This window comes from Diadema setosum, chromosome 17, assembly GCF_964275005.1.
Source record: "Diadema setosum chromosome 17, eeDiaSeto1, whole genome shotgun sequence".
Classification (NCBI taxonomy): Eukaryota; Metazoa; Echinodermata; class Echinoidea; order Diadematoida; family Diadematidae; genus Diadema; species Diadema setosum.
In genome coordinates, this window is record NC_092701.1 from 36,084,014 (window position 1) to 36,106,402 (window position 22,389).

General features: G+C 36.9%; 1 protein-coding gene across 1 annotated transcript; it reads right to left on the bottom strand.

The window, feature by feature from the left end:
• Positions 1 to 10,744: 10,744 nt before the first annotated feature.
• Positions 10,745 to 12,055, bottom strand: LOC140240654 (uncharacterized). The gene has a single exon (XM_072320408.1). The coding sequence runs from the start codon at positions 12,053 to 12,055 to the stop codon at positions 10,745 to 10,747; it is 1,311 nt and encodes a 436-aa protein (XP_072176509.1).
• Positions 12,056 to 22,389: the final 10,334 nt, after the last annotated feature.

Consider the following 22,389-nt stretch of genomic DNA (forward strand, 5'->3'; position numbering starts at 1 on the left):
CAGTCCCCCCACAGTAACTTGCTTCCTTCTCCCACTACCCTCTTTCATATCAAACAAGTTCACTCAGACTAACTCGTCATTTCTATACCTTATACACAAATTTTAATATGAAAGCATACATACAGAGACGTACAAACAATAACCCCGCAATTTCATGTAAACTCACGCATAGCAACTCACAAACATAATGTCTAGCATAATGTAAAATGTATATGCAATATGTGTCTATGAATCATAATATAATGATATGATTATGTATGATAGATAGATGAATATGTATACATATGTATAGAAAGATAGATAGATGGAGAGAGATTGAGATAGATATATATTTATAGATAGATACATATATAAAGGCCCATATATAGATAGATAGATAGATAGATAGATAGATAGATAGATAGATTGATTGATTGATTGATTGATTGATTGATGTAGACAGATATCTTTTTTAAGACAGAGGGAAGGATATCCTGAAAGTATACAAATCTAAAGTTGCACAGATGAGATGCATTCAGTCATATTTGATACATGTTGATACATGAGCAGACGTGTCTTCAATTAAGGTCACACATATAAATACCATAAATGAACGTGAAATTCCCATGCAGTCGGTATATCATTTGACAGTGATTCATACAGTGTACATGTATATCAATGATTTATTACGACTGTATGCAGCAAAGTTACTGCACGGATGAGACAATAAGTGCAGCTTTGAAACACCAAAAATCCATTCAATTTTCTCTTTTTTCGCTGTCATTCTAGAAAAGTCACGGCTATTCTCTCTGCAGCCCATTATGCGTCATTAGCCCACGTCATATCCCATTGAAGAATGTCAAACATAATGCGTGCCGTTAGAGTGTGAGGGTAGTCAGGGTGCACCTGTCTGAAAGAACTTCCTAATGAGTCGTCCACCCACTTGCATGTAGCCCACTATTCATAAAGAATTCATGATGTATTGCTAAATAGCGGAGTGGGGGAACTTTAACACAAATCTACCAGATTCTGCTTAAAGTCATGCATCTTACTCAACAACAATCCTTTTGATGTAGACGTAAATTATTTTTGCATGGCAGTAACTTTAACGTATTTTCCACACCACGCTTAAATCGATACAACTACATTCATACCACATGATACTTTTTTTTCTATTGTTACTGATACTTGTGACGTACAGAAATGCTTCTTTGTAATCGGCATCCAAGACGAAACCGTGTAATTTGTGATAGATGCGTATCTAGGCAACAAAAGGCTTAATGTTGTTTCAGAGTGTGGGTTTTAGTAGATGGTGGTGCGCAGAGCTCGTTTGCCGGGGGAGTAAATACGCAAATGACGTTTATCGTGCTTGTTGGAGATACAGAATCGCGTTTCTTGCTTCGCGCGATGTTTGCACTGACTATCTCGAGTTGCATCGTATTATCTACTTCTTTTATTTACCATCCTGTCAGCGATGTTCAACAGAACTGCAAGGCTAGCATAGCTGTGTCGTCGTTTACAGACGAACGATGAAATTCATCAAAGAATGAATGCACTTTGTTAAAATAAAAATAAGAACGAATAAAGCAAAGGTACAAATTTATCATCAAATTATGTGATATCCCCTTGGTCATCGAGAGCTCAACAAGTTGAAACGTGTTCCCTCAATATTGAGAATATGGATTTTTATTTCCTATACCTTTCATAAGCCTAGTCAACATAGTCCTAAACACCTCTAACGTATCTCTTTCTCACTACTCCCCCCCCCCCCCCACATCTTATTGTCCTTATTACCCTTTTCACCCATCGGTATATAAGAATGTTTGTCAATCGACTATAGCAAGAAAGTTTTGAAACGTGCATCATCTGTATTCACTGTCCACCGTCATAATTCTCATTTGAAAAATCATGATATCATCTTAAAGGTAGGGAATCCCATTTGCATGCCTTAACTCCCATAAAGTATTGAAAGTGGAAGGTAACATTTAGTACATTTTTATTGACCGTTAGATTTTGAATTGAATTTTTTTCGGGGCTCACCGTAAATTCCAGTACATTACTAGGCTACCTTTGCAGACCCATGCACTGCATGTGTGTCCATCATGTATATTTTGTGAAGAAAGTTCATCAAAACTTACAAACATTTCTATATACATTCTTGCCACACACTCTATATGTTATTACATCAGCTCTTATACTTTTAGATTTGTGTTTATAGATAAAAAAAAGATACAGAAGACTGCAACAAAAAGGCTTAAGTGTGGCTGACCCACAGAACTATTGAGTAGTTGAGTTTTGTGCATTATTCAAATTGTAGATAACTGTTGACTTCCAAATTTCTCAGCAGTGGCCTAAACAAGTCCCCTGATTTGATGAGATTCATATTTAATGTTTTGCTGCATTTTGGGAGGTCTGTAAAAGGTATCCCCTACCTTTAATGTAGAACTTTGTTATTACATACGAATGTCTCTTCCACAAGCAAGTGATAAACAGTATTCCTTGGTAAAATAAGGTTTTCATGAGTATATTCAACACAGAATAAGTGTGTGTGTTTTCAATCTTACATCTCAGTAACAGGATCAATATAAGACAGAAAGTATATAGAAATGTCATTGTTTAATATCATAATGAGCAAGGGCTTGTTAGGTTTTAAAAAAAGTTATGAAATGTAGGTCGTATCTTTAGTCTAGTCTAGTTACAAGAGTTTGTTCGATGCATATAGAATTACGATCTGTATGTAGGCAGTAAACCCTCTGCCCTCGCCATAGCACACACACACACACACACACACACACACACACACACACACACACACACACACACACTTTAAAATCCACGTTGAATGCATGTTGTTATAAATTCTCAACATATTTTTTAAAGATGACTACGATATATATAGTAACATTTTGACTATACATTTTACAGAATATTTAGAAAAGAATAGCGTTTTGCGAGGGGTGGAGAGAGCCCTGGTTTTTAATTTTCATATTGGTCCCTATCCCCATGATAATGTAATCCATTACATGAAAACATCACAAATTGATGATCACGAAAAATAGTATTAATACTCCGCAGCGTATGTGACTTGTTTAATCACTGCACGGACATTGCCATGCGGAGTTGGATATCCCTTCGCCGAATAGGGACAAGCATTTTGGAAAATAAAAACAGTACCGAGAGAAAGAGAGAGAGAGAGGGATAGAGAGAGAGGGGAGGTGCAGAAAAAGAGAGAGGTGAGACAAGAGACAGATCACTGTCATCACGGCAACGGGAAACGAAAACGAAACTTCTCTGCGCCGACTCTCAAAAACAAGGGTAACATGCGCGTATGCGAGTGTATCCTCAAATATGCCCTAAATGTCAATATAGTAACAATGCCTTTAGACGTAAAAGTACTAACTGCTTGTAAAAAAAAAAAACAAACAAACAGCTGAGATGTTCCATAAATTCTTTGAAAGCGCCATAAAGGCTTACCAACTACTTCAGAAGGTGGTGAATCTTATGAAGTATGTAAGCATGAATTGATATAAAGGACATTGTCCCTATTCCCGGAAACACTACGCTTCCGTTTATGTTTTCGCAGCACGTAAGATATCTGAAACTCATTTTCAGATTATGAGGTAAAAGCCAAAGTGAAAATAAATTTATGACACTATGTAAGATTCTTATCTTACTTTGGATGATATTTTGCTATCATGCTCTTCTTGAAATTTCTCTGTTTCAAAGGTCTTTAACGATATAGGTTGAAATTGCTTTGATAATTACCGTAGAAACGCCAATACTAATATATTTTTCCCCTTATATAAAGTGGTCGTGAAGCAAGCAACATCCAACTTAAAGATTTTCCTATTACATAACGTCAAAACATTTTGAATTGCAAGTGTAGGTGCAAAGATAATTGTTTAGAAAAGAACAAGATCTCATGCAAACATTTTGTAATGTCGCTTTCGTAGTTTATCAGTGAGGTATTATAGGTTGTATCAAAATGAGCCTTAATCAGAGCTTTATTTGGTGGACATCCTGTCAGTCAGAATCATTTCCATACAACACATACAGGCTGTCTCGAATTATGTGCGTGTTAGCCATGTCACAACATGACCTTATCTGAGTCACAGTTCGCATCACTCCATCCATTTGCATTAGATCATTGTCAAGTGGGTTCGCTTTCTAACCATGACGGTGTCGTATGGTGATGTGTAGAATGTCTGGCTCTGCCAAAGAGAAAATAGACCCCGTGCGTTCATTAGTAAGTAAGTGTTGAAGACAGAGGGAACAGAATATGACGATAAAGTTAAGTCTTCATCAGCCGAGCACGCCAAGCGTGATAAAAACAATAGAAACAAATCAAGGGCGCCACAACCAACCAGTCCCCTCCCGCTTCGCAATCACTATCACCTTCTCCCCGCGTAAACGCTGTTGACAGCTGATAAGGTTATCGGGCGCTGTCGCTGACTGCAGCTTTTCATTCGATGTTGTCCGGGTGGATAATGAAATCAGACTACCCAGACTACCTCGAGAATGTCGAAACAAACACAAACAATCAGCGTTCGAAATTGATCGTCTCTTGATACGACCTTAAATACATTCCTTACTTCACATGGGTCCAGAGAAAGATGTTGACTAAAGAGCATGACATAATTGTGCTACCCAAGCCTGCTTCTGTTTTTGTAAGGAATGCCTGACCTTGGTCGTTTCTGACGGTTGAAGGCGCAGTTGGTTCATAAAAATGATATGTCGCTTCAAAGTGATTTCCACAGGCTGTTCTACTTTCCTCGTTTTCAAACTGATTAACAATCATTGTCTTCTTTTGTGCGTGTCCTAGATTTCAAAATGGAGCCACGGTCATGGACCAATTAGCTTCCAGACTCACACGTTTAATTTTCCAGAAGATACAGTAAAAAGTACTATCCATATTGCAATCATATAAAATCATATCATGTCATCATAATACTATTCACCAGGCCTTTTACAATACAGGTATAAACCCAAAAATTGCGGCTTCAGTAAATCAAATGTGTGCAAAAGTAGAACACAGAAAAGAGGAAGCAAGGCGAAGACGATAGAAATGACTGAATTTAACTAAACATAAGACGTCTGTTTCTGAAAGGTATGTTCATTTCATTCAAAATTGTTTTTCGTCAAGTTGACATATTTCATTTATCAAGTTTTCCAAACAAATTACATTTGTAACACATACATCTACAGATCAACAAACAGTAAAACATTTTTCTGAAAACTCATAGTGTACAGACTTAACTTTAGAAGATACGGAAGGGATTCAAATCATCATTCTACAGTGTGTCACATTCAAATGGGAAAATTAAAAAATGTGCAGGGCAATCTACAGAAAAAGGAGAGAAAACCCGTATATAAAGCATATGCATAGATGCATACATACATTTATCATGTTTATATAGATACAACTAGTTACACATGTTTGTACTCATTCTCCTATACTCATTATTTTACTTTTAAAAGTGATTTTATTTCATTCGCTGTTATACATGTCATGAAAGCATAATTTTGTGAAATATTTTGGTACATCTTCACGAAAGCTGATACTGTTCGTTTCTGTGCCTCCTAATTTTGTCAAATACGAATAACCCTAATAGATTTGCATGTGAATGTAGAATATATATATATATATATATATATATAGTTGAAAGAAATTGGACTGAGGCGGGACGTTGCTCTCGATCTTAGTCTCCCTTTTATTTGTCGAGAGCAACGTCCCGCCTCAGTCCAATTTCTTTCAACTATATGCATCCAACAATGCGGCACCGCGTACGTTCGGGACCCAGGGAACTATTTCTCACATTATATATATATATATATATATATATATATATATATATATATATATATATATATATATAATGCATTTAATACATATATGCACATAATTATATTCATATGATTGTATGCAATAGCTACAAGGAACAGAGTGTTCGCCACTTCGTTTTTATCACTCAGATCTTTTGACAAAGGTCAAGTGGACCAACATCTAAAGAAAAATATCATAAGACCTACATTGTATATAACTTAAATGGTATTACATATTTATAAAAAAAAAAAATATATATATATATACATATATATATATATACATGATATATGTATGTATATGTATATATATATACATGATATATGTATGTATATATATGTATATATATATATATATATAGAGAGAGAGAGAGAGAGAGAGAGAAGAAATAATGTGAGACAGAAAAAATTCAGTTCAGTTTAGTTCAATTGATGTTTATTTTCATTCGTCCACAAAACCGTAAAAAAAATATAAAGTATATACATTACACAATTTATTATCATTCGATCATTTTGTAGAAAATACATAATGAAAGTATCATCATAAACTATAACATGAAGTGTAATAAAAGAAACAGAGGGAAAGAGAGAGGACGTCATTTACCCAAATGATTATCCACATAATATGCATAGAATGTCTGTTTGGTCACGTTATGTGTTTCCAATCTCCCTCAATGTCTACATGGTTATGAGGTTTATTCTCTCTCTTTTTCAAAATCAATTTGGATGATTTTCCATTAATTTCTTATTCATTCTGGCGTGCGTACGCGATGAGACACACAAACACACACTGCAATGAAGAGTGTGTTTAAAGATGTTGATGAAGTGACGATCTGTCACGCCGCTTCTCTGGAGACGAATACTTATTCGGTCACATGTCATTCTCGATTTAGAGCATCGAATCTTTTGTGATTGCAATTTCCCTCAGATATCTTGTGCTTCGGAAGCATCAAAGAGTTACCTTATAGCAGCTGCAGATTTATTTCCCTTCTATCATCAACGGGTCGACGGAGAAAACACTCAACTTGATATGCGGCCACAGAACAATTCGATTTCTTTGTTTAAAAAGATAAAACTTGTATCGCGATACTGATGACTAGAACAAGATATGTTTAAGAATACGAGCACCTACTCAAAACAGGATATTAGGGCTTAAATTATGTTGCATAGTTTGCCTGTGTTGCATTTGTTGATCCACCTACTCGTCTCGTACCACGAGAGATATTGTGCAAACGTTTTCTCGAGATTGGTCTGGTACAATGGTTACAGTTTTACATGCTTTTTGTCCATAATGATTGTCATGGCAATGAAATCTTCGTTCTTGATCATTAGTCATAAATATGAAATGACCAAAATGATTCGCTTGACTATTTGTCACCGTGTGACAAGGAGAAAAACAATGAAAAAATGTTAATCTATTATTTATTTTGAAAAAAAAAGGTCTTCTGAGCAGACGGTTACTTGCAATTCAGAACGCTTCTGCAACCACTATTCGAGAAGAGAGAGAGGTACTTCAAAACTTATCTCCCGTGGTTTGTAGCGGGGTAGGCCACTGATGTCGTTGCCGCTGTCAGGTGTTAGCACCTACCGTGGGAGAGATTGATGGCTCACCTTTAATCAGGCGCAGATTAAAAGAGAAGAAAGGACATCTGTCAATCCCACACGCTGATTAGGTGGAGCATAAAACATAACAAAATGAAACCAAAAAGGACATTAAAAACCCCGACACTACTCCAAGGCGAGAAAAACTCGACACGTAAAGTTTCTAGATTCAAGATTCAAATTTATTTTCATTTCCATCAAATAACCAAAGAAGTAATATACAATGTACACATGCACAGGATATCTATAATAATTGCAGAATGTGATTTACGAAAATGCATATGAAAATGAGTAACAGATGAAAAAGAACAAACAAATACATCTTTTTTAATGTATACATAAAGCATGTAATACAAGTTAACCAAGGATGGGGATGAAAATGGAGGGTCCCACATAGAAGCAAAGCTTATACGATATGGGACCCTCAGAAAATGCACATGAGTCGTCCACAGACTTAACAATGAAGTGAGAGATTGGACAGTAAGTCTTAACCCGATCCATGAAAATATCCAGAAAGCTGAAAAGTTGATGCTGCGTTGAAAGTTTCATTTTGTTAGCTTTTTACTATAGGCTAAATTGAGATCAATATGAATGCGTACGGCATCTTATAGCTCATTCCAGGTGGAACACAATATTTCCTTCAGAGGGTACTCTTAAACGATATCTTAGAACAAATTCCAGGATAAATGAACCTAAGTTCATCGTAATCTGGTTTAAATTGATAAAGATATAACCGTTTTTCACATGGCCTTTAATCATTATTTTGTTGCCAAGAAATGGCCAACAGTTGGTATATTTGTGGTTCGTTGATTTATTCGTCGAGGAAAAACGCCTCGTGGGGAGAGTCGGCGAGCTAACTAATTAAGTCCTTGATCATCCGCCTCTAAGATGCTGAGATTTTAGCATCTCATTCAATGCAATATAGTGTTGTAAGCTCTTATTGCGTGTGTGTGTGTGTGGGGGGAGGAGGGGAGGGGGTGTTTGAGAAATAATATGAGATAACCAATGTGAGTTTTACCAGAACTGACAGTTTCAGCGGTGGATCTAGATATTAGAAGTGATCTATGCAGCGGCATTTGGCGGGATTACATTCCACTGCTTTCTGGGCTCTTTCTAATCTGTGTCTCTTGATTTCTTTATGAACAGTGAGTTGATGAAAATGTTGCTTGATTCACAATGACCAATGTTATATACACATTCACACTTAAACCAAGTGCACAGCACACACACACACACACACACACACACGCACATACACATACACACACATACGCACACGCACACACACACTCACCTACACGCACGCACACACACACACACTCACACACACAGCTGAAACACAGGAGCAATGGCAAAATTGTTCAGATCATTAAAGTTCATCTTTATATACACAGGAAAGATTCCATAACACCCACTTTGTTCAGCATTATCATTATCTTTCCACTTAACTGCTTCTCGGTATGATAAATATGCATATTTTATAGATTTATATAGGGCATGATGGGTATATATGATTAAATCTTGCATAATATTACGCATTATCATTGCATGGTTAATTTTTAAGACAGCGCACACTCTTCTCCGACACACAGAAATACACTACGTCTTGGGATTAGTCTGTTGAAATAATACACGCACGTACACACACAGACAGACAGACGCACACACACACACACACACACAGTCAGCTCTTCCACGGGCAATACCCACTGTGTCGCTGTCTTCACTCGCCCCAGAAGTAGGGCCTACGAATAGAATTATGGAAAATTGATTATGTTTGACGAGTGGGTATTTAGGGATCTTGTTATGAGTATTCAAGGACTTTCGAAATGATTTCGACTTTTTTATATAACAACTCAACTATATGATGTATACAACTTTCAAACACAGCACGCACACACACAGACACTGCGTGACAAAACAACAGGACTAAATATTTGTCCTCTATATCGTTATTATTACATGTAATACTAATGTAATGATTATTATATGTGTGATAATTCTATTAGTAGTAACAATGATGATAATGGTAATAATCATTATAACAGTCATAAGTGATGATGATGACGATAATGGTGATTGTTATTACTATTACTATTGTTATCATCATCATTGTCGTTGTCTTCTTCTTCGTCGTCGTCATCATTACTATTACTGTTAATTCTACTGTTATTATTATCATGTTATCAATAGCATTACATTAAAGTTTGTAATTATTACACAAACGGCAACACAATAGTTCTCATTGAATAAGACGCCAACTTTTGATAACCCACAACAACCGATATCGCTTGATTTCTGGGCTGCGTCATCAGGAAGAGTTATGATTTGTATGATAAAAATCACTTTGGAGAAATCTTTGAGATTTGAGCAAATTTCTATAATGACGGGGTCTTCTTTGAGACATTGCGATGCACTATTAAGAAAAAATGTGACATCAGTCAATACCAATTTCAAAAAGGTAGAGTAATAACCACTCAATAATGACTGCATATTCTTCTCTTTGTGTAAAAATATCGTTTAATCTCTTTTACAACAAAAAGAAAAACCAGAACAAACGAAATACAGGTTAAGTATACAATATAGAATATGGCGCTGACCGAAGACTTTTCAAAGATTGAACGATCAAGAAAAGATTATTGTCATTCAACTCTCTTTTCCTGAAGCATTGTCCAACATTGTGTTTACAAAACAAACTCATCGTAAGCTTGAATATTTCTTAGGCTATCCAGGGCAGTATACGCCCACTTCGTATTTTCTGATCAGCATATTCGACGACCTATAGCAAACTACAAGTGTCGGATGGATTCGTGGAAAAATCAGTTTTGTTTCATTAAATTGCCGAACAAAACGTAGATTCCTCGTCTATACCTCAGGGTGAAGCAGGACACGCAAGTTTCCTGACTAACTTATTGCGACCTACCATCGATTTTACTGAATAATGGACTATAAGACAGAGTATGCCTCATGGGCCAAATGACTTTAAAATCCATCATTGGACTCCATGTACTAAAATTATTCATGCCGTTTAAAGTGAACATAATTATCTAGATATGGATAGGATCGGTTGATGTTATTTCTCGTTCAGACATCATGACTTATCAAACATAATATTTAAAGGATATTTAGAAGTTATCGGATTCTGAAATACGATTCGAATAATGACCGCTCATAATTCTAGAACTGCACATTAATGATACGTCATTCCAACAATAAGGTGCATATCAATTTCAACTATTAAAAACAGTAGAAGAATGATTATAGAATTCGATAGCCGATCCCTCGTTCAGCATATCGAAGAAAGACGTACATTGGGTCCACATCCATCTCAGCGTGAATTCTACCTGGGCTCGTTACTGCCCCTGAGGTCATCAAAAGCTTGTTCTAGTTTCTGGCGATCGGTCTTGCGATAGAAGATCGTCTCCAGCTCGTGAATCTTCTCGTTAATGATGGAGATCTCTTTGGACAGCTCCGATCGCTCAAAAGCCAGCTGGTTTGATCGGCTGATCGATTGTCGCATGTCCTCATAATCCCGCTCCAGCTCAGCCTTTTCCTTTTCGCGGGCAATCAAGTCGTGCTCGTTCAACTTGAGACTTTTGTTTAATGACTTCAGCTTCTTGTGGAGAATTTCAACGTCCTTGCGCACCCCTAGAATGTTATCAAGGTCCTTAGAGAGGTCTGTCACGTTTTTGTTGGCAAAGAGAACACGTTTTCGCTCGAGAACCTCCTGCTCGCTGTGGACTTTCTCTTGACTGATACCGCGGTGGAGGCTTGTGAGTTTATGTATTTCTTGATCAAGCTGTTTCATGCGTTCGCGGATCTCTCGCGTGCGCACTCGTAGTCGCTTCTCAACAATAGTACTCAGAATGTTCCCGTGCTCAAGCTCGATTGTATTGTACTCTTCCTGTTTGAGTCTCTGCAAACGTTTTGTTTTGATCAGTCTAAATTGAATATCCTCCAGATAGATCTGGTCATTGGCACGCCATCGTCCTAGAAGATGGAAGACGAAGTAGAACTTTTGGAAAAGATCTGGGAATAATCTTAGCACCGGGAATCGCTTAGAGTCCAGCGTCTCTGCCACTTCCAGAGAAAATTTGTCCGTGCTGAACAACTTGATGTTGACACCAGGGTGAGCGTCCGCCAGCAATTGGTCGATAGCGTCGAGAGTCGACTTCAGTTCAATATTGGTGGTGCGGGCCCACTTGAGGTCGAACTCGCCCTCCAATGACTGGTAGTTCCTGCAAAACGTTTGGACCACGCTATACAAGTCACGTACTTCATCTAGGAGTTCTCCAAGTGACTTGACGCTCCTGGTGAAGGCAGTGGCAAATGTTTGGATGTCTTTGGTGAAACCTGCGTCGCGGACGCCCCCGGGTCGTCGCACCTCCATGCAGGTCCTGATGAAGAGATCCAGTTCCTGCATGCCGGCGATCCTGGGGATCATACTCTTGATCCGTTTTACTCTCTGCTTGCTCTTAAAGATCTCCTCGAGGTGAATGAGGAATTGGATCGGGTCGATGCCACCGTAGAAGAACTTCTCGATCTTCGTGGCCAGCTTTGTCTTCACCATCTTCAGCTCGCGGTCGACGTAATCGTAGACGTCCTGGATAGTCAGCGGGGGATCGTCCCCCGTCCAACCGTGGGCCGGCATGGTGGTCAGCTAGGGAAATGCTTGGTCTCCTCTCGTTAATAATCTCATTGGATCCTCCACGTAAACAGGGAAGTCTGCCAGGCGCGGTAAAGTCACTTCAAAAGCCTACTGCTGCAATGAAATAAAGAAGGAAAATGTTTAATAAAAGTACGGTTTCTTGAATTGTTTTTCTAATAAATAAAGTTTACATAGGCCTACTACATACGGGCGTTTCAAGTACATATATAATACAGAACTAAGATGTTCAATTAAGATAGAGAATATAATGAATAATAACATCCTGATATTCATATAGCAAAGAAAACAAAATGTTGTGTTCTAATAACATCTAGCTTGACTAATTTCACTAATGCAAGTATAACGTACGTTTATTTCTTTCAGTTGTAGTATATGAGAGGGTTATGATGTCAGCTATGTCCCTACTACTGAATACAACTAATATTACCATATACTCTCCCTCTCTCCACACTTCATATAATATTCTATTAAATTCTATGAGGAATCATATTTCATTTAATGAAGATCGGTTTTGAAATAACTGAGATATCTAAAAACAAAGTAAATCAAGGCGATCCTATTAAAAGATAACGGGACCCACCTTTTATTAGGATCGTTCTGTTTAGGGTATCTCAGCCTTTTCAAAACCAATTTTCGTCAGAAAAGCATTGAATCTCCCTGAGAATCAAAATATTCTTTCGTATTTCATAAGTGATTTCTCATTATCTCAACAGAAAAACAAAAAAAGTCGTCAAAAAAGTAGAAACCTAAAGTCCCATCACATCCAAAAGTATACCAGCCCTTATTTTTTTTTTCTAGTTGGCATTTTTTCCTGATATCAAATTTGTTTTTATTTTTTGTTATCCAAAGCGTGTATGTGTGTATGTGTGTGTGTATATACACTGCTTGTGTGTTTGTGGAATTAGGGGGGAGGGGGATAATACAAACAGAATACATGAAGGGACAAATAAAGAGAGGTGACATGTTTTGGTATTCCTAGGTGATGGTGGTTCTCTGAGTTTCATCCATCCCCTACAAAACTGCACTACTCTTGCCTTTATTCTACCATTACGTATTCTCATCGCTGTCACTGTCTTTACCATTGACAGCTTCTTCTTTGATCATCAAGAGTTATACCAGATGATGTGATAAGTGGTACTGTTACTATATCAATGTAATGTCAAGTAAAGTTCAATACTAACAGGAATAATCTACATAATGATTCAACCCTAAATCGTTACTCAGCTCTTTTCATACATCTGTTTCTACTGATATTTTTGTTTTGTTTAGCACGTCAAGGAAATACTCAATCTATGTCTATATCGATGTATGGATTTTATTTGAATATCAAATACTGGGTCATTTCCATCAATGTTGATTCGTTATGATCACAAAAGTCGCAGAATTTATACTTCAGTTCACGATACTTTCCTTTGTTACAATATTGTGCTGATTTTTTTGTTTTTATGGCCCTTGAAAATAGTAAATGCAGCAAATATATTCCCTGGCTATATGCTGTTATGGATTATTACTTCTTAATCCCTAACAAGAATATCATTCGGTAACTATAGTCGACTTAACGCTATGCTCATCATTCTATTGCAATGATATATCCAAACTCTGCAGCAAGAGCAATAAATATTCAGATGCTATATGATTTCTTTTTTATCATTCTAGTTGTATTGTTGATTGAATGTATCTGAAAGACAAGTGACACAGTTCGGTTTGTTTGTTTGTTTGTTTGTTTGTTTGTTTGTTTGTTTGTTTGTTTTAATTAGAATGAGGTTTGTAGCTTTGACCATCCCTCTAACATTTGCTTTAGCTTGCATGTAAGTAACTTTGTCGTAAATCCACTTCAGTAGAAGAGAGAAAGAATACACGGTTACAAAATATATTTCTAATTTACTATCACTTACACTACTCACCTCATATAGTAGGCTGCCTTCTCATCAGCTCCTTCTTCAGCGTTGCAAGTTCCAGTGAAGTCAAGAAAACACGAGTTTTATCCTTCCTGTGAGGTTGCACTTAATTCATCTCTACCATAAAAGGGAAAACCATGGCATCAGTGTAGAATTTATGGCTTAGTATATCAAGTTTAATTTCTTATCACGCAGTCATGACATTACACAAATGATAAGCGGGATCTGGCTGTACCACAACCTTGTGGTAAATTGCCATTCAAAACTGAAACGTCTATTGTTGGTTTTTTGTTGTGGATACGCAATACACATTTGGGACCCTTGCGCTCATGCTATACCGCTATAATAAAATTAGGTCCAGGTCCATACTCAATGACTATTTCTTCCGCCATATCTGGAGAGTTTGGGTCAATCCATTATCAAAAAAGGGGTCTCAATAATTATGATATCAATGATAATCAATCACAAGATGATGATAACGACGTCACAAAAACTTAACTTGTGCTCTTATGGCAAAGTTATAGAAACATCATCTTTTCTTTTTTTTTCTTTTTTTTTTTTAGCTAATCCAATGAAATCTTAGCCTTTTTTCAGGTAGAAACCCCAATGCTTCTCAACCAGTGACCCCCGTTTTAAATGAATTTGTCCACAGTTCTTACCAATCGATCACCTCGAGAAAGGGGGCCGGTGAAGATCGATATTTGGGAAGTCTTGCCCCCTAAAGTATTTTACAGCACGCATTACATCTCTGTAAGCCCCCGGTCCGTGACTGGGACATATTGATCCATCCACTCCGGGTGAGAAAATAGCCACAAAGCGATGTTAAAGCCTGGGTTTGTAGGCCCACTTGGAGATGACACTTCATGTTGATGCAGCTTTCACCGCACCAGGATCTGTGTTTTCGTATCAGCGTACACTTTTAAACATAACATTGTTGGCCTTTATGATTAGTGGAGCTGATTTAGTTTATAGGCGGGATTTACGGCAAGACATTGAACAGGCAAATTCTCTTTCTAATAGAGCAAGGAATTTCTTGATATCACATTTTTCTTCATATCACATTTTCTTGATAGTGACGTGAAATGAATAAATCGAGCATTGAATTAAATTGAACTGAATTGAACTGAATTGAATTGAATTAAACTGAAATGAATCGAATTGAATTGAATTGAATTAGATTTAATTGAATTGCATTGAACTGAGCTGTACTGGATTATATATGATTGAATTTAACTAAATTGAATTGAATTGTTTACATCGAAAACATATCGCATCACCCGCGAATGAAATCTGTATAATTAGAAGCACAGAAAGAATTTATTTTGAATTCATACCATCTATAGAATTAAACATTTAAAGACCAAAGAGCAACCAGGTTTAACACTCTGCTAAGTACTTGAAATGTTTTTGAGCAGACATTAATTTTGTTCAATTATGGCTTGCTTTCCTCTGTCAGAATTTGTGATGCTTCACGACAAAAACTTTGAAGAAGTGAGTACAGCTTTTCAGACTGTTCGGCAATATGGACATCTATTCTTTCATCTAATATACTATTTCATTTGTTTGTTTGTACGTTCATCTACATAGTGTTTTTCATATCATGGTTTTTTTCTGTTCTTCATTATTAATCTATTTATCCATATTCTTTTGTTCTTAATTGACTAATTATTCACCGCATCTATAATCTAAATCTGATTAAATTTAAATCTAAATCATTTAAATTTGATAACTTTCTGTAGAACCGTCTTTATGGTGCTAACTTTGAACATCTCTTTACGACATGTACGAAAAGTGAACACAAATACATTCGAAGACACGGACATGAACACACTGAAAATACGCATGTCATAATAAAAAGTGACCCACTTAGTTTTGAGAACCGCAAATATATCGAACTCTTTGTCTCATGACTTGTCATAGGCATCACAATAAATCAAGACATATCGTTAACATCACCATGTGTATAATATATTTCTATAATGTGTTTCCTTCTAATCCAAATGTAAAGAAAGAGAACAAAATAGAAACAACGAGCAAACGTACTCTGTTCGCAATCAACCTGATTGTTGTTCAAAAACTTGTCTCGATGGCACCACAATGTCAATTAAGGAAGCGGCGAGAAGAGACTTTAAATATGACATGAAAATTATATGAAAACATCAGTGAAACGCAGTTTGCATGGTTTGAGGAGAAAGAAGACAAAAAGAAGAAGAAGAAGAAGAAGAAGAAGAAGAAGAAGAAGAAGAAGAAGAGAAAGATATAATTTATCTTCGTTATCCTCGTATAACCTCTGGAAGATAATTGGTGACACAGATTATACGATCCAATGGTGTGTATACCATGTATACGGTATCCAATTCGTGAATTCTCGGAAAATAACCGTTACAAACAGATTCAATGAAACAATATTGTATGACTCCATATCATAATATATATATATATATATATATATATATATATATATATATATATATATATATATAAAACGAAGAATCAAGAAATAAACTAGTAATGCATTTCCCCGTCGAGACTCCTGAAGAAGGTGGAGGCCACCGAAAATTTGAGTTGTTCAATAAACTCATTCTTATTGGCGAAATAATGCATTACTAGTTTATTTCTTGATTCTTCATTATATTGGAGCCAATACGTGAATTCGCAACATGTCTATACACACATATATATATATATATATATATATATATATATATATCTTTTCATTTTGCTAGAGCTGCATGTGCCGTTTCTGTTGAGCTCTAAATGTGATTGAATAACTATGTGTTATATATCACACCATAGGTGTTGTGTGGGTGTGTTTAATGTGTGCTTGCGCGTCTGTGTGTCTGTATGTGTGTAGACCTACGCACGTAATGCTTATGTAGTTACCCTTGTCTGAGTAGGTCATTCGATTTCAGAAACATCTCGTCCTTTCTAGAGTCATTGGAATTGCCGTAGTCTGTTTCCAACGTTCATCACTGAAGATTACAAAGAATCGCCGTTACATTGTCTCGTTGTTGCCATGACAACTGATATGAAATGTACGTGAGTGGCTGTGGAGGAGGCACTTCGCGGGAAGTAGCTAGTCTCATTTCAGATCGACTCCTCCAGAATGAATACAAAAAGAGAGGTAAATGTCTCAAGAAAGCTATGTCATTGATTCTCAAGAGTGTAAAAATGATTCCCTGACGCCAGTTCTGCAAAAGGAGAACTGTCTCCAGTCTGCGAGCGAGTGCAATGAGATGCGATTAGCTGGTATCTCACTGAGTGGCGAACGTTTGCGAACGGAGCGAATTTGAGATTCGTCAACTTTTCTGACGACTGTTAGCGAAAAATCAAGGTTCGCTTCTGCCATTAGCGACAGTTAGCGACTCTAAGCGGTGTTTAGCGACAGTTAGCAACACTTGAGCGAATGTTTGCGAAAGTGTTTGCGAAACACAGGTGGCGACTATTAGCGACTGTTAGCAAATGTTAGCGACAGTTTTGCAACTATATATTAGCAACTGTTTGCAAATCCCTTTCGACAATTTGCGAATGTTTTGGGACTTGGAAAAGTATCAGGCGAGTATGTATGGTCAGACCCATAAAACGAACGTACAACCTTCCACTGCATTCAGATCTCTCACGTGACCACCGTTCAAGATGGATTTCCAGAATATGGAAAGGAATTTCTGCCAAGAAGAGGCTCAACGTGCTGCTAGCCTTGAAGAGCTGCTTTTTCTGGCTGCTATACAGCTATCTTGCAGCTTAACAGAAAGAAGATGAAGAAAAACAAGAGGGGAAGAAGAAAAGAAAGACTGTTTGGGTCAGAGAGTGGTTGTTGCAGAGGACAGACTTTGGTCAATATGAAAAGCTTTTGCAGCAATTACATTATGGAGATGTCAAGAGCTTCATGAACTTTCTTAGAGTGGAACCTTGCCTGTTTCAGGAGCTTTTATATAGGATTATTATGGTTACTTGTTCGCTAGCAGTGGCGAATCAAATAAAAATGTTAGCGACACCGTATTACGACCGTTTGCGAATTCTTACGAGTGTTTTGCGAATGTTTGCAACTGTTAGTGAAAATACAAATTCGCGAAGAAATTTTGAACATGTTCAAAATTTCTTTGCGACAAGAAAAACTGTTTGCGACAATAAAAACCGTTTGCGAGCTTTCTTGCAACTGTTAACGAACCTTCTGCAACCCTTTACGAACCCTGGCGAAATCCCAAATTCGCTACGTTCGCAAACGTTCGCGGCTCAGTGAAATACCCCCTAACCATCGAAGTGTTGAATGCGATCTTATAAAGATGTATCCCTCACCATTTTTCTTTCTCTCTCTCCCTCTTTTTATCTGTATTTCTCTTCCATGTCCCTCAATTCTCTTTATATCTCCATCTCTCTCTGTGCGTCTTTTCATCTTGATGTTTCATTGCCTCTCCTTCTTATGAAATGACACATTAGAACTGAATCGAAGGTGCAATATTGCTTTCATAATCACCGGCATTCGTTCAACGTCGTGCAGTTCAGTTCGTGTGTCGGCATGGCAGCTGACAGCCCTCACCTGCGAAACAACGTCCACACCCATCATATAAGGGTAAAATATAATATACATATATTATGCGTATGCATACATATAAATAGATAAATAGATAGATTGATAGATGGATAGATAGATAGATAGATAGATAGATAGATAGATAGATAGATAGATAGATAAATGGATAGATAGATAAATAGATAAATAGACAGATAGATAGGTAGGTAGGTAGATAGATACTTAGATACGGTAATAGATACACATACATACGTGTATACATATATATATACATACTGTACATACTGTACATACTGTACATACATACATACATACATACATACATACATACATTATACATGATTATAAATCATCATCATTACTCAGCAGCATAGGCCTATTCGTGTGGTTGATGATAATCATGGAGTGATATTGCCGTGCCACACCCTCATTTTCAAAGACCTCCTAATAGCAGCTGAAATTCGCCTCCAGCAATCAGAAAAAAGTAAAAACAGAAATCAATTAATCTTCGTCATGGGCACTGGACATTTTCATGAACATGCCGGTCTACGGGCGAAATCAGACCTAATTACGAAACCGTGTTAAAAATAAAAACAACAAATAATGGGAGGGGGTGCTCCCATGAAACAGAGGGTTAATTTTCCATCTGCTATTGTTTTTCCGAAAGGCTAAGATTCTTGACTGTAGAACATGGCTGGGTTCCAACTTTAGGCATGGGTATCTTTTTCTTCTACTTTTTTTTTTTTGAAAATCTATATTCTGAAGAAAAAGGATTCACGAAACTTAAAACAGAGCAAAAAACTATCAGATTTTATTAACCGGTAGTTACCCTATAATGTTCTCACTCAAGATTCCTTCAGTCAACAGTGATGAGGTGTTTGTCGATTTAAAGAAAAAAATAAAGAAATCAAGAAATCAAGAATGGAAAAAAAGCTGTACATTCATTTACAGTTTAAATTACTTCCTACTCATTGGCAAGATTATCAGTATAAGGACTAAATGAGAGAAAGAGAAATATAAGGGAGAAAGGAAATTAAAAGTATTTCATAATCTTCCATTTTCGCAGTGGTGTCAATAATATTTGCTTGACATAATCTCACGCATCAATCACACAACGGAAACGGGTAACAGGCATTTTTTGGGGATAAACGTAAATGACTCAAATTTCACTGGCAAATTAACGCCGTGGAATACGAATATGGCATGCAAGGACGTTCACCGCAATTCGCAGCCGCTTATTTCCTTACTAAGTTACTGGTTATCGAAATACATGGATTAGGCTACTTTGGACAGTGCAACAGTATATCCTGAGGTCAAACCCTGTCCGGGTGCGTACTTCGCTCGGACGAAATCTCTGTCCAGAAGATACTGGAGACCTCACAGCTTTTACCCACAACGTTCCTCATTTTGACCTAGGTGTGAAAATGGTTATAATGATATAAAACCCACTTGGCAATGCTGCGGTTGGCATAATTATAATGGTAGTAAAGTCAACGTCAACACAGAGAAAATTTCAAAAGGGAAATTACAATATGCCGTCAGTATATGGTTATGATTATGTTTAAAAACTTATTATGTTTCTGATTATTACCATTCTCGTCATTACTACTAGTATAATAATAATCATCATCATCGCCATTATCATAGATTTAATCAAAACAACAACAACAACAAACCTTTAATGCTATAAGCTACTTCTACTGTCATTTTTAGTCTACAAGATTGTGTAGATCTGTCTTGGGGGAAAGAATAAGGACAAAATGTAGTTCTTTCTGAGAGAAGCATCTGTAGACTGAATCTAAATCTATAATGTCGACACCATCTTCCCTACTCTTCGTCTTTCATCGTTAAAGATATGAATCCCGTCCCCACGAGGGACAGGGTTGATATTCCATATCGCGTGAAAAATGAGCCCCTTGGAGTTTTTTCCTTTGTCTTCCCCTGTTAGTCTATGTTGGTTTACTAAACGCCGCTGTCCTCTCTTCTTGAGGTCACGCAAGTCGTGACGTAATGAGATGACGTCGCTCACGCGTTGCCCTGGAAACTGAGCACGGCTTCATTATATTCACTGTCCATCGGCGAGTAGTCTGCGTTTCGGGGCAATTCATCGAAAACGAATGTCGAACGATAAATGACCATATACTCAATTGAGCAAACGTTTTGCATCGACTGGAACGCCTTTGGCAAGTTAATAGAGGCAAGGGATTTGAAAGAAAGAAAATAAAGGTAAACAACAACAAAACCCTTGAAAACAATTTTCCAAGGGCCCTCAAGACATGTAAGGTTATACCCCACTTAAATTTGTAAACAGGTCCACTTCGCCATACTTCACTTAGATTGATAATATTTTGCTCTTGAGGGATAAGCACCACGTTCTGCAATGTGTTATCTTTGTTCATTTGTTTTGTTTTGTTTTTTGTTCCTTGAGCGAGCTCTTTCTATGAAACTATTAGCGTAATGAAATAAGAGATCGGCTTAACTCTGGGAGGAAACAAGATAAAGGATTCTGAATGTATGGCTGTTGCAGCGTTGGGACTGTCAGAATTCTCGACTGTCTACTGGCGTCTGTTCCAAGAACACATTCGAGATCAGACCCCGGGTCATATAACTCCACATCGTCTGACTGTCCTCTTTTCATTTGAACAGAAGTAGGAAACCTTAGAAATTGATGATACCGAGTAAGTTAGTTTAAGTAAGAGTGTAGATATATAATAAGGTTAAAATCTCATAGACTACATTTCGTGGGTCATTAAACACATTGAGCAAAGAAAGAGTTGAAAACACATAGCTTCTCAACTGCTTTTAGATTTCATTTCGTTTCGTTTCGTTTCATTTCATTTCATTTCATTTCATTTCATTTCATTTCATTTCATTTCATTTCATTTCATTTCATTTCATTTCATTTCATTTCATTTCATTTCATTTCATTTCATTTCATTTCATTTCATTTCATTTCATTTCATTTCATTTCATTTCATTTCATTTCATTTCATTTCATTTCATTTGTCTATTAGCAGCTTCGGCCAAGTGCATTTTAAAGCTTATAAACGTTGGTTTTTGTTTCAGTTCAAATGGTACATGTAACTTATTCCAATGTATTGATCCAGAATATGTAAAACTTTTATGTTTAAAACAAGTTTTAATCGGAGGTAACACAAAATTCAACGATGAATTCCTTACATTATATCTGAAAATCTTGAATTGAAACATATTTATTTTTCGGACAAAGTTTGTGTGCAATTCTATATATAATATGTAAAGTATGTTTATTTCGTCTCTCATCCAGTTTATCAATGGGTATAAGTGCTGTATATGAAAGTTTAGTAGGGAACCTAGCTTTAAGCAGGTAATTTCCTCTCACCTCCTTGCTTTAACAATAAAGATTACGTGGAAGCACACAGAATTCAAATGAAACTACAGATACGAGCTTCCTTTTGCAATCGAAAACTATGGTCGTTTACTTGATGTACAATATGGCCGGATAGTCTGAAAATTAGGTAATGATTGTATATCGTATATTGTGTGGAAATAAGTATTTCTTGGTACGCGATGGATTGCAACTGAAATCACAGTGATCATCAGGGGAAAAAAGAATCCTGAAAGTCACGTGACAAGTGGTAAATGATGCTCCCATTGATAAATGCACTCCTTCTTGGCTGTTTATATGCAGAAGTTTAATAAGTCTTACGTCATTCATCGTGATCTTCAAGATTAATATCACTTGAACTAATACGCCATTACTAATCGTTACGTGTGGCTAAACTTCAGTTCCAACAGGTGTCAATAGGGAGCTTTAGATTTGCGGAGCGGACGTTTGAGACGACGCTTGAGCTGGACGTTCTCCTCTTCCTTGCGTCGTGTTGAGAAGTAGCTTTAGATTACGCTGG

Bases quoted from the DNA above. Each gene is read 5' to 3' on its own strand.
- LOC140240654 (XM_072320408.1), bottom strand. From the start codon at position 12,055: ATGCCGGCCCACGGTTGGACGGGGGACGATCCCCCGCTGACTATCCAG.